This window comes from Moschus berezovskii, chromosome 24, assembly GCF_049115385.1.
Source record: "Moschus berezovskii isolate FMDL1 chromosome 24, NW_MosBer_1.0, whole genome shotgun sequence".
Classification (NCBI taxonomy): domain Eukaryota; kingdom Metazoa; phylum Chordata; class Mammalia; order Artiodactyla; family Moschidae; genus Moschus; species Moschus berezovskii.
The window spans coordinates 9,652,194-9,666,670 of record NC_142483.1 but is presented as its reverse complement, the minus strand read 5'-3'; the positions used below and the strand labels follow the sequence as shown (position 1 = coordinate 9,666,670).

Genomic DNA, 14,477 nt, shown 5'->3' with positions numbered 1-14,477 from the left:
AAAGATCCCCTGGAGAAGGAAATGGCAACCCCCTCTGATACCTTTGCCTGGAAAATCCCATGGATGGAGAAGCCTGGTGTGCTGCAATCCACGGGGTTGCAGAGAGTCAGACGGGACTGAGCGACTTCACTTTCACTTTCGAAAAAACAAAGACAAAAAATAGGAAATAAAACCAGGTGGAATTCTACACTGAAAACTGAAGAAAGCTTGATTCTGGGAAGAAGAGTTGGTATAATTCTGCTTGTGCTTAATGTCAGACTTCAGATGAGGTTTAAGCCGCCTTGATTACTGAAACTTAAAAGAGTGAAGGGAAACAAGGTCACTCAGAAGATTTTGTGGACTACCTTTACCAAGCAGTATTTGTGTGAAGGTTTTCCAATTCTGTAAAGTTAACTTGCTCTGTTTCTTTGTGCTTGTTCATACTTACCTTCTCCCAGATTTGAAGCAAGAAAAGTTTTTTTTTTTTGCATGATTCTCTATATACTTCTTAAAAAATTGCTTTGATACAATAGCTACCATTCCAGCACAGTCAGTCTTCACATTTCAAGCTATTTCTTAAGTATTTTACATGAATACAACTAATTACTGAAGAAAATGTATTTGGAGAAATGTAAATTTCGGTTGCCCCCTGCTGGTCTTCTGTAATGGAGGTGAAAAACTGAAATATGTACCAGCATAGTAAAGAACTGGTAAATGGTGGTTCACACAATTCTCTCCTTTATCCCCTTTTGAGCAGAAGGTTGTAGGTAATTGAGTATTAGGGTCACATACTGTGAACTTTGTAATGTTATTAGATCTATATTATGAGAAATGCTTCCTTAGGAAGGAAGTTTCAGTTATGATGCTCTTATCAGAGGGAAGCTTTGACACTGTCTGTGCCGAAGTGTTTAGTGACTGTGGGTCACCTATGCTGGAGTGGCTTGCTCTAAATATGAAGTACTTGGCCTTGAGTGCGTGCATGCCGTTGCTTTAGTTGTGTCTGATGCTCTGCCTTCCAGGCTCCTCTGTCCATGGGATACTCCAGGCAAAAATACTGGAATGGGTTGCCATGCCCTCCTCCACGGGATCTTCCCAACCCAGGGATCAAACCCATGTTTCTTAAGTCTCCTGCGTTGGCAGGCGGTTCTTTACCGCTGCATCACCTGGGAAATCCTGATGCTGCCCCTGTTTTATGTGCCGTGGATATTATTGATAGCTGAATCTTGAAGTCTCATAGCAGACCTCCTAATTTTCTGTTGTGGGGAAGGTAACTGAGAATCTCTGCATCAGAGAGAAGGGAGACCTGGGCAGGAGAGGTGGTTAGAAGAGATGAGAAAGGGACAAATAGGAGTTAAATTTCAAAAGACAAGAGGCCGTCAGCAGCAGCTTCACCTTTCACTCCCTTGACCTGTACTTGGCATTTTCTGTACTCTGTTGTGCTTGGGGTTTCCTGACTTCTGTTGTATGGAGGCTTCCCTGAGAGTAGTGGTCTAGGCATTTTAGACAGGATAAGGTATACATAGTATTCTTTATTTACAGAGAAATATATTTGCAATGTATTATGGGCCTCATAATAAAAGATTTGTTGCTGGGTCTGTTCTGTTTGAAAGTACCTGAATATAATTTGTATACTATACTTAAACAGCATCCCACAGAAGTATTACCAGTGTCAGGAAATTAGTAGCAGTATGGATCATATTTTTCCTTTGGTCTCTTGCCCTGGATATATAGTGTTTTTTTTTCCCTTCAAGGTATAGATTAACCATTTACTAGGGAAAAGCATGACATTTTATTGTTGTACATTATACATGTTATAGGAACAAAGAGTCATAATCCTTCTTGTTCCACATTGAATTCCAGATGCAACAGATAAGTACCTACATGTGTCAGTCATTCAGAGAGGACCAGGATACAGTCTTGTCTGCTAGAGTTTACAGCCAGGTGGAAGATAATAATGAGAGGATTACCCACCCACTTTGTATCTGTTAACAGAAGATAGCATCTGGGCAGTGAAAGACTGATATTTCTAGTCTGATGGCTCAAGGGAACAAATCACTTTTTTAGACATTAGAGATTGACTACGAGTCTTTTTGGGCAAAGAGACTCACTTGGTTTATGTTACTTTCGTATCCTTTCAGCTTTTGTTCTGAAGGTGGTAGTGGTCAAGAGAGAATGGTGTGAAAGCAGCAGTACAGAACACTCAGCATTCGTGGATAGATTGCATGGTTGTCCCCCAGATGCTTGAGGCACTCTGTCCCCTAAGATGAACACCCTGATGAAACCCTTGAGAATTGATTTCTGAGTTTTAGAAGTGACCTGGCTACCTAAGGTGCTATTCAACTTCCTTCTCCTCCTCATGTAAGTAGTGTTAGTTAATGTTTATATGGCACTGTCTATATGTCAGGTACTTGTGTAAGTGCATTACACATATTTAATCCTCGTGTCTGTGGTGTAAATATTATTTTAATCCCTGTGTTATAGACAAAACCAAAGTTAACTGACTTGTCCAGGATGACACAGCAAAGGAGAGTTTGAGCTGGGTTTTAAACCGAAGAAGTTTGGCTACAAAATCCATGCTCTTAACCAGTAAGCTATGCAACAAAAGAATGTGAGCAATTTATAGCAAAATGAGGTTTTGAGGTGTTTGGGAGAGTTGGGGAGATGAACACATCCCTCGTGTCTCGGGTCATGCCACAGCTAGGTGGCATACGTGTCCCTTCAGTGTAAAACATAGTTGGCAGTGGAACTAGAACATATTGATACGGATCCCAGCTCCTACCTTCCTTGGAGTCTTCTGATGGTTACAGAGTAGTATTTCCTGTGGCTTTCGTTGTCTAGTGCTTGGTTCTGCAGAGAAGATGGGATTGGCCTGGCCAAGTGCTGGGTGGACAGTGTGTTTTCAGCCCATTTCATCCAGTACTGTGACAAATGCTTTTATTTTTTGTTTTCAGTTTGATTTAAGAAATGTTAATGGAAACAAATTTCAGATTCCAGTAATTGAAAAAAAAAAAGGTTATTTAATAAAATTGTACTTCGGATTCCTCATGTATGCAGCTGCCCTGAATATTCCACTCCAATGCAAGAGTGGTTGCTCTGTGCATTTCAGTATGTTAAAACCATGGCATAGTTTTGACTTCTGTTCATTTGCTTTATTCCTAGGAACCCTAAGGACTCTGCAATATGAATAATTCTTTGGAGAACACCATCTCCTTTGAAGAGTACATCCGAGTGAAGGCGCGGTCTGTCCCGCAACACAGGATGAAGGAATTTCTGGACTCGCTAGCCTCTAAGGGGCCAGAAGCCCTTCAGGAGTTCCAGCAGACGGCCACCACTACCATGGTGTACCAGCAGGGTGGGAACTGCATTTACACAGACAGCACCGAAGTGGCCGGGTCTTTGCTTGAACTTGCCTGTCCAGTCACCACGAGTGTTCAGCCTCAGACCCAGCCAGAACAGCAGATCCAGGTTCAGCAGCCACAGCAGGTTCAGGTAAAGGGGAAATCACTGTTGAGGTGCATCCTGTTGAGTGGAATTTATCATTAGGGTTTTGGTTAGTAGAGCATCACATCTATATACAAATGTCAGAGGTTATTTTCACTAAGGAGAATATTCTGTTTTTTGAAACATTATTTTACATAAGGGCTTTCATTGTTAACACTAAAAATATTCGGCACTTCTGTAAACTGAACTTGCCATTTGCTTTGGAGAATTGAGCAGTATAGAAATGAAGAGGTCTTCTGGGAGTGGATTTGGATGTGTCCCAACGCTGTGTGACCAAAGCTTCCCTTCTTGTCTGTGTCACCCTGAGCAGATCAGGAATATAGGAGGGCTCATCTTAGCTCATTACTAAAAGTAGGATATTTGAAACTTTTTTTAAATGGAAAGCCTCTTACATTTCAGTGACCTTCATTTAGTTGTATAGTTCCATAACTCAGGTCACCTGTAGATTTCTAGGCCTGCATTTGATATAAACCTCAAGAAATAATGCTGATTGATAATAAGCTTACTGAAGAAGGAGAAACTTAATACATTTGCTGAGAAGATACAAGTTGTCTTCTTTAGGGAGTCCTTATGTGAACTGACTAAGTAACTAACACTTTCACATGTGAAACTGAAAGTCTCCTCCAGTTACAAATGCTGCTTTCTTGCTACTGTCTACTGTGGTTGCATATCACTTTGCCCTCGATGATTTCTGCCAAGAGAATAGGAAAGGAAGTGGAACATGATGGAGAGGCCCAGTGTGACGAGGTGTGTTTGATAAGATAGAAGACTGCTCCTTAGCAGTGTAAGTGGGTGTATTGGAAGGACCTGAGCTTTGGAGTTGCATTTCTGGGTTTAAATTTGACCTGACCTCTTTATTTGTTGATACGATCTTAATCTTCTTAGTTCTAGTTTTTTCATGTGTTGCTATGGATAATACCATTCAGTGAGACTGAATGAGGTACCAGGGAAACATCTGGCACGTGGAGGGATGAAGTTGTTAATTCTAATCTTTATGAGGGAGGAAGGGTACAGGAAAAGTAAAAAGAGAAGGCTGACTTCAGATTAAGAAATTATTCCATTTACAACTTGGCTCTTTTTCATAAGATTAAAATAGTTTGGAAGTTGACTTTAAAGTGTTTTTTGAGACTTTATATTCAAGATGGCTAATTGAGATCATCTATTAGCATCATCATTGTAACCCAAACCTCTTGTAAATGGACGAAGAAATACAATAATAAATCCATGAGATAGGTTCCAATATCATGGACTCAGATTTTCCCATTCTTAGTGACTAAAAAGATACTTAAAATTTTTTTTTCTATCATTGCTGGAAAAAACAAATGCCATCAAAAACCCCACTAAAACTTAACCTTTAGAAATTGTGAGTCACTATATTGTACACTTGTACCTTATAAAATTATATAGTAGCTATACTTCAGTAAAAATAATAGGGAATGATTTTTTTAAAAAAATCCACTGAATCTGAGAAATTGCCACAAGAGAGGAAGCAAACAGCATCAGGTGATAGAGGAATTCATGTAGGAGAGAAACTTTTACGAAAGACGGAGCAGTTCTTAGAGTCCCCTAATCTGAGAAGCTGGAACTTTAAAGCACATTTATGTGTCTATACATAATGAGTAGATACCAGGTATAGGATGAAAGTGATGCTGCTGATCAGTGAGGAAAAGATACATTTCATTAGTAGAGTAAGGCATCTACTCGTCTTTGGGAAATAAAGTTGGATATCTTTCAGAATACAAATTAGGTCCAGGTGGGTTAAAGAGTCAGCTAAAAAGAAAGCAATGAATTATGAAAAGGCAGTATAGAAAGTTTTTGTGATTTTTAGGTTGTGAAAGACCTTCCTAAGGAAGGCAGTAAACTCTAAAATAGCTTTTCTCACTCTTTTTTTTACCCTGAAAGAATCTTTGAACTAATTCTCAGGTCTCAGGGAACTCCTGCATAAAAATTAATTGTATATACAGCTCATGGAATGTTAGCTTGATCAGCAGTTGATATAATAATTGAGTAATAATTATCAATGCTCTTTTGGTAAGAATCTTTTTTTTTTTTTTTCTGTGTATCTATATTTTGGCCAGCTTGTTAGGCTGTTTTATGTGTGGTTCCCTTTCTCACACAGGTCATCAATTTTAATTCAAGTTATTTGTGTAGATAGAGTAAACCTCATTTTTTCCTTAAACAATTTTTTTTTTCTATTTGAAGTGTTTTTTGTTTTTTGCTTATTCAAGTAGTCCTAAAAAATTTTATTATAAATTTCTGCTGTGCAAGTTGCTGAGATATGGTTTTTGGTATATGATATGTGCAATAGCAGTGTTTCCTCTTATATTTAAAATTAAAAAATGACCTTTTAGGGAATTCCCTAGAGGTCCAGTGGTTAGGGACTCTGAACTTTCACTGCCAAGGGCCTGAGTTCAATCCCTGGTCAGGAAATTAAGATCCTACAAGCTATGCAGTGCAGCCAAAAAAAAACCCCTGAGTGTCTTAAGTGCAATAAAAACTTGTTTTTGTTTTTTTTAAAAAACTAAAGCAGATGATTTGCATAGATATATGACTAAAGATAACAACTTTATGTAAGACTGAAAAAACATTTTCTTTCTGAGTGACAGCAGGCTCAAATTAGTGCTTCTGCTACACAAGGAGCATGCAAAATAGAAAACAAATAATCTATTAGAAATAGGAACAAAGAATATAAACAGGTAGTTCATGGAGGAAGAAATGCAGATTGTACTAGTAAGCATATGAAGACACTTCATGCTTCTGGTGTCTATGGAAGTATAAGTTTTTAAAATGAAATATGTTTTATTCATTAGATAGGAAAACACTTATAAAGAGTTTACCAAGGGCAACAAGGGTATAAGAGGATAAATTAGTGGGATTTTCTTGAAAGTTAATTTGGTAATACTTCTCAAATGTTTTAAGTATGCATACCTTTGGCCTTATATCTGTGTTCACAGATAAATGTGTGTTTAAGGATATTCAGTGCTGCGTTCCTTAAAGTAGTGACACTGGGAACAAGTCACTTTCAGTAAGAGAAATGGGAAATAATGATACATCTGTAGTATATTGTCCTGTGTAGCCAGAAGAATGAGGTGGATCTGTGTATGTTGACACAGTGGGATGTTTAATAGACTGTAGGGTGTTAAGAGCAGTTTAGTATCACTGGCTTTTAACATATGTAGAGTGTGGTGGTCCTTAAATAGTAGTAATAAAGCCTCAAAGAGGAATTGAAGGGGTTGGAGACCAAGAAGTAGTTCTTGAATTATTTTGATTAAACGTGAACTTCTTTGTAATTTTGAAAAAAGAAAAAGGTGTTACTTGGGAATATTTTGCTTTGAACTTCTATAGGACAATGGTTTTTTAACCTTTTCTTCTCTTTCCTAGACACCTCCATGTATTTGTGTTTATGTGTAAAGACCTTTGCTAGATGCTTAGGGACAACATGGAGCAAGACCTTGTGGAACATATATTATAGCTGGGAGGGGTAAGATGATACGTAAGATTTTTAAAATCCTGCTGCTGCTGCTAAGTCACTTCAGTCGTGTCCGACTCTGTGTGACCCCATAGACGGAAGCCCACCAGGCTCCCCCGTCCCTGGGATTCTCCAGGCAAGAACACTGGAGTGGGTTGCCATTTCTTTCTCCAATGTGTGAAAGTGAAAAAGTGAAGTCGCTCAGTCGTGTCCGACCCATAACGACCCCATGGACTGCAGCCTACCAGGCTCCTCCATCCATGGGATTTTCTAGGCAAGAGTACTGGAGTGGCTTGCCATTGCCTTCTCCGAAAATCTTGTTACATAGTGATAAATGAAAAAGAGAAAAACAGAGCAGATGCAGGTGGCCAGGGTAAGACTTAATATGCTGGTGACATTTGAGTTAAGACCAAAGAGAGTTGGTGAATGAGCCATATGGTTATCTGAGGAAAGAGCATTCCAAATCAGAAAGCACTAAGGTGGGCGCCTGCTTGTTTGAAAAAACGGCAAAATGGCTGTAAGTAGAGTGCGCTGAGTGAAAGGATGAGACTAGAGAGGCGACGTGTTCACTGAAATATGGAGCTGAACAGACCTGCCTTCTCAGTTCAAATGTTAGGAGACTCTTTGCCCCATAATATTGTGTCTCAACCTAATCTTTTTGATAAGAATGTAAAGTTATGCCTATATTAACGTCGTTTGAAATTTCAAAACAATTTATTGCCTTGAGGGCAGAGGCAGTTTTCTAGATTACCTTAAAAAAAAAAGTGATAAAATTAGATTGCTTTTTTAAAACCATCTGTCACCATCCCAAAGAGTTTGTTCTGCCCCCATAAATTTCTCATCTTTCCAGTCTAGAAGCAGCCACATAATATTTGACAAAGTAATTATATCCCTAGAATAGTTCTAGTGAATTGATGAGAGACAAAGGAATGTATCAAAGGTTAATTAGAGTAGCTGTCAGAATAAAACTCACTGTGTCCATTTAGTCTCTGCTCCTACCACACTCAACATTTTTGGCCCCCAAATGTGTGTGTTTTCTTCCAGAATGACCAGTTCTCCACACCAGCTGGCTTGCATATAATTCAGTTCAGTTCTGACGCTATTTGCTTGGAGTTGGTGTCAGACCCCCACAAGATCACACAACTGCCCCCCCCCCGCCCCCGACTTCAGAGTCGCCAGTGCCAAATTATCTCAGCTGTACTTCTGACTAACTGGCTATAAATTGTGGTTCTTACTATCCCTCCTTGGGTTTGATGATTTGATGGAACAGCTCACAGAAGTCAGGGAAACACATTTACCAGTTTATTATGTAATTAAGAAAATGATACAGGATATGGATGAACAGCCAGATAAAGATACACACAGGGTGAAGTTCTGAAGGGTTGTGAACACAGGCACTTTTTTCGTCATGGAGGTGGGCTGTGCCACCCTCTCGGCACATGGATATATTCACCAACCCAGTAGCTCCCTAAACCTCTTACTTTGGGGATTTTTATGGAGGCTACATCATGTAGGTATGATCGATTAGTAACTCAATTTCTAGCCCCTCTTCCCTTTCCAGAGAAAGTGGGGTGGGGCTGAAAGTATCAAGTTTCTAGTCATAGCTTGTTATTTGAGGTGGTGAGCCCTCATCCAGGAATCCACCAAGAGTCACCTCATTGGAACATATTATGGTCCTAGCATTTATATTATCACTTCAGAAATTACAAAGGTCTTAGGAGCGCTGACGAGGAATCAAGAGCAAAGACCAAAAATTGTTATTTCTCATTATATCAAGTAGCATGTGTTTATTTAAGACAGGGAGGTACTATCTTAAGGCAGAAGGTAGAGCTCTCATGTAAATACCTTAACAGTTTGTACAATACTAGGAAAGGTTTAAGTTTCCTGTTGTGGATAGGTCTGCCTGAGCTAGGTGAAAATGGTTCATTTGGAACTTCACATTCAAGAGCCCTCTTGAGTTGGGTACTTCCTGAAGCGTCCACATGGAGTTAAATCTGTGTGCCAGAGAGAAGACCCTCTGGTGAATTCTAGGAGTCTGATTCTACTTAGCACCCACAGAACTGCTTGTTTCTTCCCTGCCCTTCTCCAGGGCAGGAACTGAGGCTTCAGATAAGGCTGGTTCAGTCTGGTCCTGCTCCATGAAGGATGCTTTGAGGAAGGGGATTTCTCAGCATTTGACTCTCTTGTTCAAAGTAAAGGCCTCAAGGTTCACAGATCACAGTGCAGCTCTTCCTCATTTGTCATCCCAACTTCTGTCCCCACTCTGCTGCTGTAGTCAGTCCCTAACCCCTCACCACCGCAGAGTTGCTGAGGGTGAGGAAGGAGGTAATTATGAGCCAGGCTTACTCTTAGACAAACATGAGTTTGATCCTCCTCTAACCCTTTAGATATGTGGTCACAGGCAGGTGATTTAACCTCTTTGAGTCCATTTCCCTATCTACATCATGGAAATAAAGTCATTTATGTTGTAGTTATTTTAAGGATTACATAAAATGCTACGTCTTAAGTCACCGCCTGGCACATAGTAAGCCTTCAATAAATAAATCATAGCTACTGTTGTTTTTTCTTCCTCCTCTCCTCCTCATTAGTTCCATTCCTACCTAGGGCCCTAGTTGCTTTTCAGACATTTGAAAAGTATCCAGACAAATATTTATAACAAGTATTCCTGCTGTGTTGGCAGTTTGCTTTTTTTTTAAAGACATAAAATATTACAGGTGCAGTTCAGATCTCTAGTACCGCTCTGAACATCCTCCTCTCCTAAGGTGAATACTGTTTTAAAGTTTCCAATTTGTTATATTTTCTGTATCCATCTGAGTTTTGATTTTTAGTTACAAGTATCAGGCAATAGTCCTCCACCTCCCTCCTGCTAGTTTACTCAGAAGAATTGGCTAAAGGGTAGTAGTTAGCTCAGAGAATTTATAGGAGGGTCAGAGAATGGGTTTTGGAGGCTGCACGGCCAGGAAAGGACTCAGGTCATATTGCTGGCTGACTTTGCCAAAGACGTGCAGCCACACCCTTGGGCACAGGTCCTTGTCCTACCATGGTCTCTCCTTGGGATTTATGCCATCCTGGTCCATTTCTGCCACAGTCCTCCGCCGCTCTCACTAGAAAATGGAGGTTGTGGTTCCTGCTGCCTCATGTTGCTCCTTTCTGAGTCCAAATTTCATGCAGTGTCTAAATTGGGAAGTCTTGGTCACAGGCCTGCACTCTAGCTGCAGGAGAGGTTGAAAGAGGGATTCCAGCTTCTGCCTGGGGGAGGCAGAAGTCAGAATGTGTATTCTGCAGCCAAAAATAGGACTAAAATCAGCTACTTTCTCACTGGCACTTTGTGAGCTGATTGAGATCCTGATCATCACTTCAGATTGGTGGACTGTTTATTGCTGCCTTTTCTGGCCCTTCATGTCCAGTCTTTTCTTTTTTAATTTTATTGAAGTATAGTTGATTTATGATGTTATGTAGTTTTTGTTATGCAGCAGAGTGACACAGTTACACACACACATACACACATATATGTGTTTTTTTATTCTCCATTATGGTTTATCACAGGACATTGAATATAGTTACCTGTGCTATCCAGTAGGACCTTGTTTATTCATCCTGTATATACTAGTTTACATCTTGCTCATTCCAAACTCCCAATACGTGCCTCTTCAACCCCTCCTCCCCCTTGGCAACCACAAGTCTGTTCTTTATATCTGTGAGTCTGTTTCTCTTTTGAAGATAAGTTCGTTTCTGTCGTATTTTTAGATTCCACATAGAAGTGATATATATATTTGTCTTTCTCTAACTTACTTCACTTAATATGGTAATCTCTAGGTCCATTCATGTTGCTGCAAATGGCATTATTTCATTCTTTGTAATGACTGAGTAATTCTGGTGTGTGTGTGTATGTATGTATATATATATTGCATCTTTGTCCGTTTATCTGTCAGTGGACATGTTTAGCCTTTTACCCATGTTTAAATCTCTTCCCTAACCATATGTATATTATTCATTTGTATAATAAGAGTTTGGTAAATGTTTGGTACTTGGATAAAGATTTTTACCACTTTCAGAAGAGCATTTTTTTGAACAGTGAAGTTCTGCCAAGGATTTGCGGACTAGTTGTTAAAAGGCACAGGTGTATTTGGATCCCAGGTGAGGTGATTCCTCACTTAGTGGGATCTTCTGTCACACTGAGCAATGTCCTCTCCTGAGTCCCTCCTCAGTGAGACTCAGAGGATGAAACTGAATGTAAGTCACATTTGTTATTCTAAAATTTTTAGTGTGTGTGTGTGTTAGTTGCTCAGTTGTATCTAACTCTTTTGCAACCCCGTGGACTGTAGCCTGCCAGGCTCCTCTGTCCATGGAATTCTTCAGGCAGGAATACTGGAGTGGGTTGCCATTTCCTTCTCCAAAATTTTTAGTAGCCTCTTTTATACAAAAGGGGAAAGATGTATATCAACTATATTTCAAGAAAAATTTTTTAAATGGAAAAAGAGGGAAGAATGAGGTGAAATTGACTTTTTAAAATCACGTTTAAAAAAATAAAATCACATTTAGTTTAATATGTTATTTCAGCGTTACTCAAGTTGTATATTGTTGATGAATTTTTTTACCATTTTTTTGGCACAAATCTTTGAAATCTTTTTGTGTTTTGAACTTGTGAGCACATTATAATTTGGACTAATCACATTTTAAGTGATTGCTAAAAATGTGTAACAAATGCAGCTTTAGGGAAATATGAGAGAAGAATTGTTTATTCTTTTTCTTGTGGAAATAAGAAAGTAATTTTTAAAATTGTTTATGAGCTGGAATTCTGAAATTGACCCAGCATACTCAGGCGGTTTATTCTTATATACATAAAATACTGGCTTTATACTCAAAGTAGCCAAAAACAGAACAAAAAATATTCAAAAATGGTGTTAGATAATGTACTGTTTTTAGCATCAGTGATTGGAAGAAAAGATTCCTAAGCAGGGTAATACATATATTACTTCATGGTTTCTCATCACTTTTCAGTTGGAGTACTTTGTTCTTATGTTGTGTTGAGCTCTGTATTACTTAGGTTCTGAATGACACTGAGGAAAAGGAAATAGATTATTCATCTGCAAACAGGTTAAGAACCTAAGCAAGTGAAACTTTTACTCTATTGGTTATCAAACTTCAGGGTACATTAGAGTCACCTGGAGGGTTTCTTAAAACGGAAATGGCCATCCTTCTCCCACTTCAAATTCAGCTGGTCTGGGGTCACTGCTGAGAATTTATATTCCCCCCACCCCCCGTTTTACTGAGATATAGTTGACATGCAGCAATGTATAAGTTCAAGGTGTACAGCTCAATTATTTCATTTACATATATTGTGAAATGGTAACCGCAATAAGTTTAGTTAACATCCATCATCTCATATACAGAATAAGAAAGAAACATTTTTACCTTTGCAATGAGAACTTAGGATTTACTCTCTTAGCTTTCACGGTCACTGTCCAGCAGTGTTAACTGTAACTATCACGTGGTACATTCTGTCCCTAGTACAGAACTTCTCTGGTGGTCCAGAGTGAAGATGTTGTACTTCCAGTTCAGGGTGCCTGGGTTCCATCCCTGGTCAGGGAACTAATCCTGCATGCTGCAACTAAGACTTGGTATAGCCTGCGAAATAAATAAATCCCTAGTACTTAGTTGTCTAGGAAGTTTGTACCTTTTGACCACCTTCATCCAGTTCCTCTTGTCTTTGCCCCTGCCTCAGTAGCCACAAATCTGATCTGTTTTTCTGAGTTTGGTTGGGGTTGTTTTTTTTGTTTTTTTAGGTTTTTATATATAAATGAGATCATGTGGTATTTGTCTTTCTGATTTATTTCACTTAGCATAATGCCCTCACCAATTCATCCATGTTGTCACAGATGACGGCATTTCCCCCCTTTTTATGGCTGAATAATATTAATTGTATTGATGGACAGTTAAGATTGTTTCCATGTCTTGGCCATTGTAAATAATGCTTCTGTGAATTTGGGAATGCAGATAGCTCTCCAGCAGTTTTTTCACTTCCAGAAAAATGTGCATTTCTGACAAATTCCAGGTTGGTGCTGATGCTGCTAATCTGAAGACCACATTCAAACATATCTGAAAAACTTAATATACTCAATCAAAAAAAGAATCTAGGAAAGAAGTTATGAGATGTTGCTATCTGGCAGAAACCAACAAAATTCTATAAAGCAATTATCCTTCAGTTAAAAAATAAATTAATTTTTTAAGAAGTCATGAGAATAAAAGAAACAGAACCAGCTCAGAATTGAAATCTAAATCTTAAGTCTGTACAGAAGACCTAGAATGCAGTCTGTCCAGGTTGAAATAGGAATTCAGAATTCTCAAGAAGAAAGTAAGTAGCGTTGTACATACTATGTCATCAAAAGCCCAGATGGATAATAAAGTGTATCTCTTCTGATCGACAGGGGGAAAGAAGAGCAATTGAAAAACCCTGGGAAAGGTGGGGGGGTTGCTGAATGAGAAGTATGGATTCAAATGTGAAGGGAACTGAAATATAGTGTGATTTATGAGGGATTGATAGAAGGTAAGAAACAGTGCTTTTTAAAACAATAAAACCAAATTCACCTTCTCCAGAAATGTCCTCCTCCCCCATCAATACATCACTTTCCTAGTACATGCATATCTTTGGGATGGTCTTTTTTCCTTTTTGTGTTTCTTTAGAATCACTTCAAATCTAGGCTTAAGTTTCAAACTGCCTTTTTTTCTCTTTAATTTTTTGTTAAGGTATCAGTCCATCAGTTTGTTTTCTGAGACAGTTTACCTAACTTGAAAATTAAACAGTTAATAAAGACAGTATCAACCTCTGAATGTCTGTCTTAGATTTTTGTCTTTTTTTTTTTAAGAGCAATCTTGTCGGAGATTCTTAGTGTGAAGAAATATTAAAAATTCAGCTATTCCTTCAGTTTTAATTTCATTTCCTCATAAGTTCAAGTAAAATTTAAAGAACTTTTTTTTACTTCACTGACTTTACAGATTTTCACTGTGACTCTGTTCAGTTCAGTCGCTCAGTCGTGTCCGACTCTTTGTGACCCCACAGACTGCAGCACTCCAGGCTTCCCTGTCCATCGCCAACTCCTGGAGTTTACTCAAACTCATATCCATTGAGTTGGTGATGCCATCCACATCTCATCCTCTGTCATCCCCTTCTCCTGCCTTCAATCTTTCCCAGCATCAGGGTCTTTTCAAATGAGTCAGTTCTTCACATCAGGTGGCCAAAGTATTGGAGTTTCAATTTTCAATTTCAGCATCAGTCCTTCCAATGAATATTTAGGACCAATTTCCTTTAGGATGGACTGGTTGGATCTCCTTGAAGTCCAGGGTACTCTCAAGAGTCTTCTCCAACACCACAGTTCAAAAGCATCGGTTCTTCGGCTCTCAGCTTTCTTTATAGTTCTACGCTCACATCCATACATGACTACTGGAAAAACCATAGCCTTGACTAGACGGACCTTTGTTGGCAAAGTAATGTCTCTGCTTTCTAATATGCTGTCTATGTTGGTCATAA

At 38.9% G+C, this 14,477-nt stretch overlaps 1 protein-coding gene across 5 annotated transcripts in view; it reads left to right on the top strand.

The window, feature by feature from the left end:
* The window catches only part of QRICH1 (glutamine rich 1), a 42,156-nt gene that overhangs the window by 6,278 nt on the left and 21,401 nt on the right, over nt 1-14,477 (top strand). For 3 of the 5 annotated variants that reach the window (XM_055413780.2, XM_055413787.2, XM_055413785.2), the window contains exon 2: nt 3,139-3,468. In XM_055413780.2, the coding sequence (XP_055269755.1) occupies nt 3,160-3,468 (309 nt within the window). In that variant the 5' untranslated portion in view covers nt 3,139-3,159. Of the gene's footprint in view, nt 1-784; nt 2,338-3,138; nt 3,469-14,477 lie in introns of those variants that run through there. The other 2 variants (XM_055413783.2, XM_055413782.2) reach the window with 2 other exon arrangements.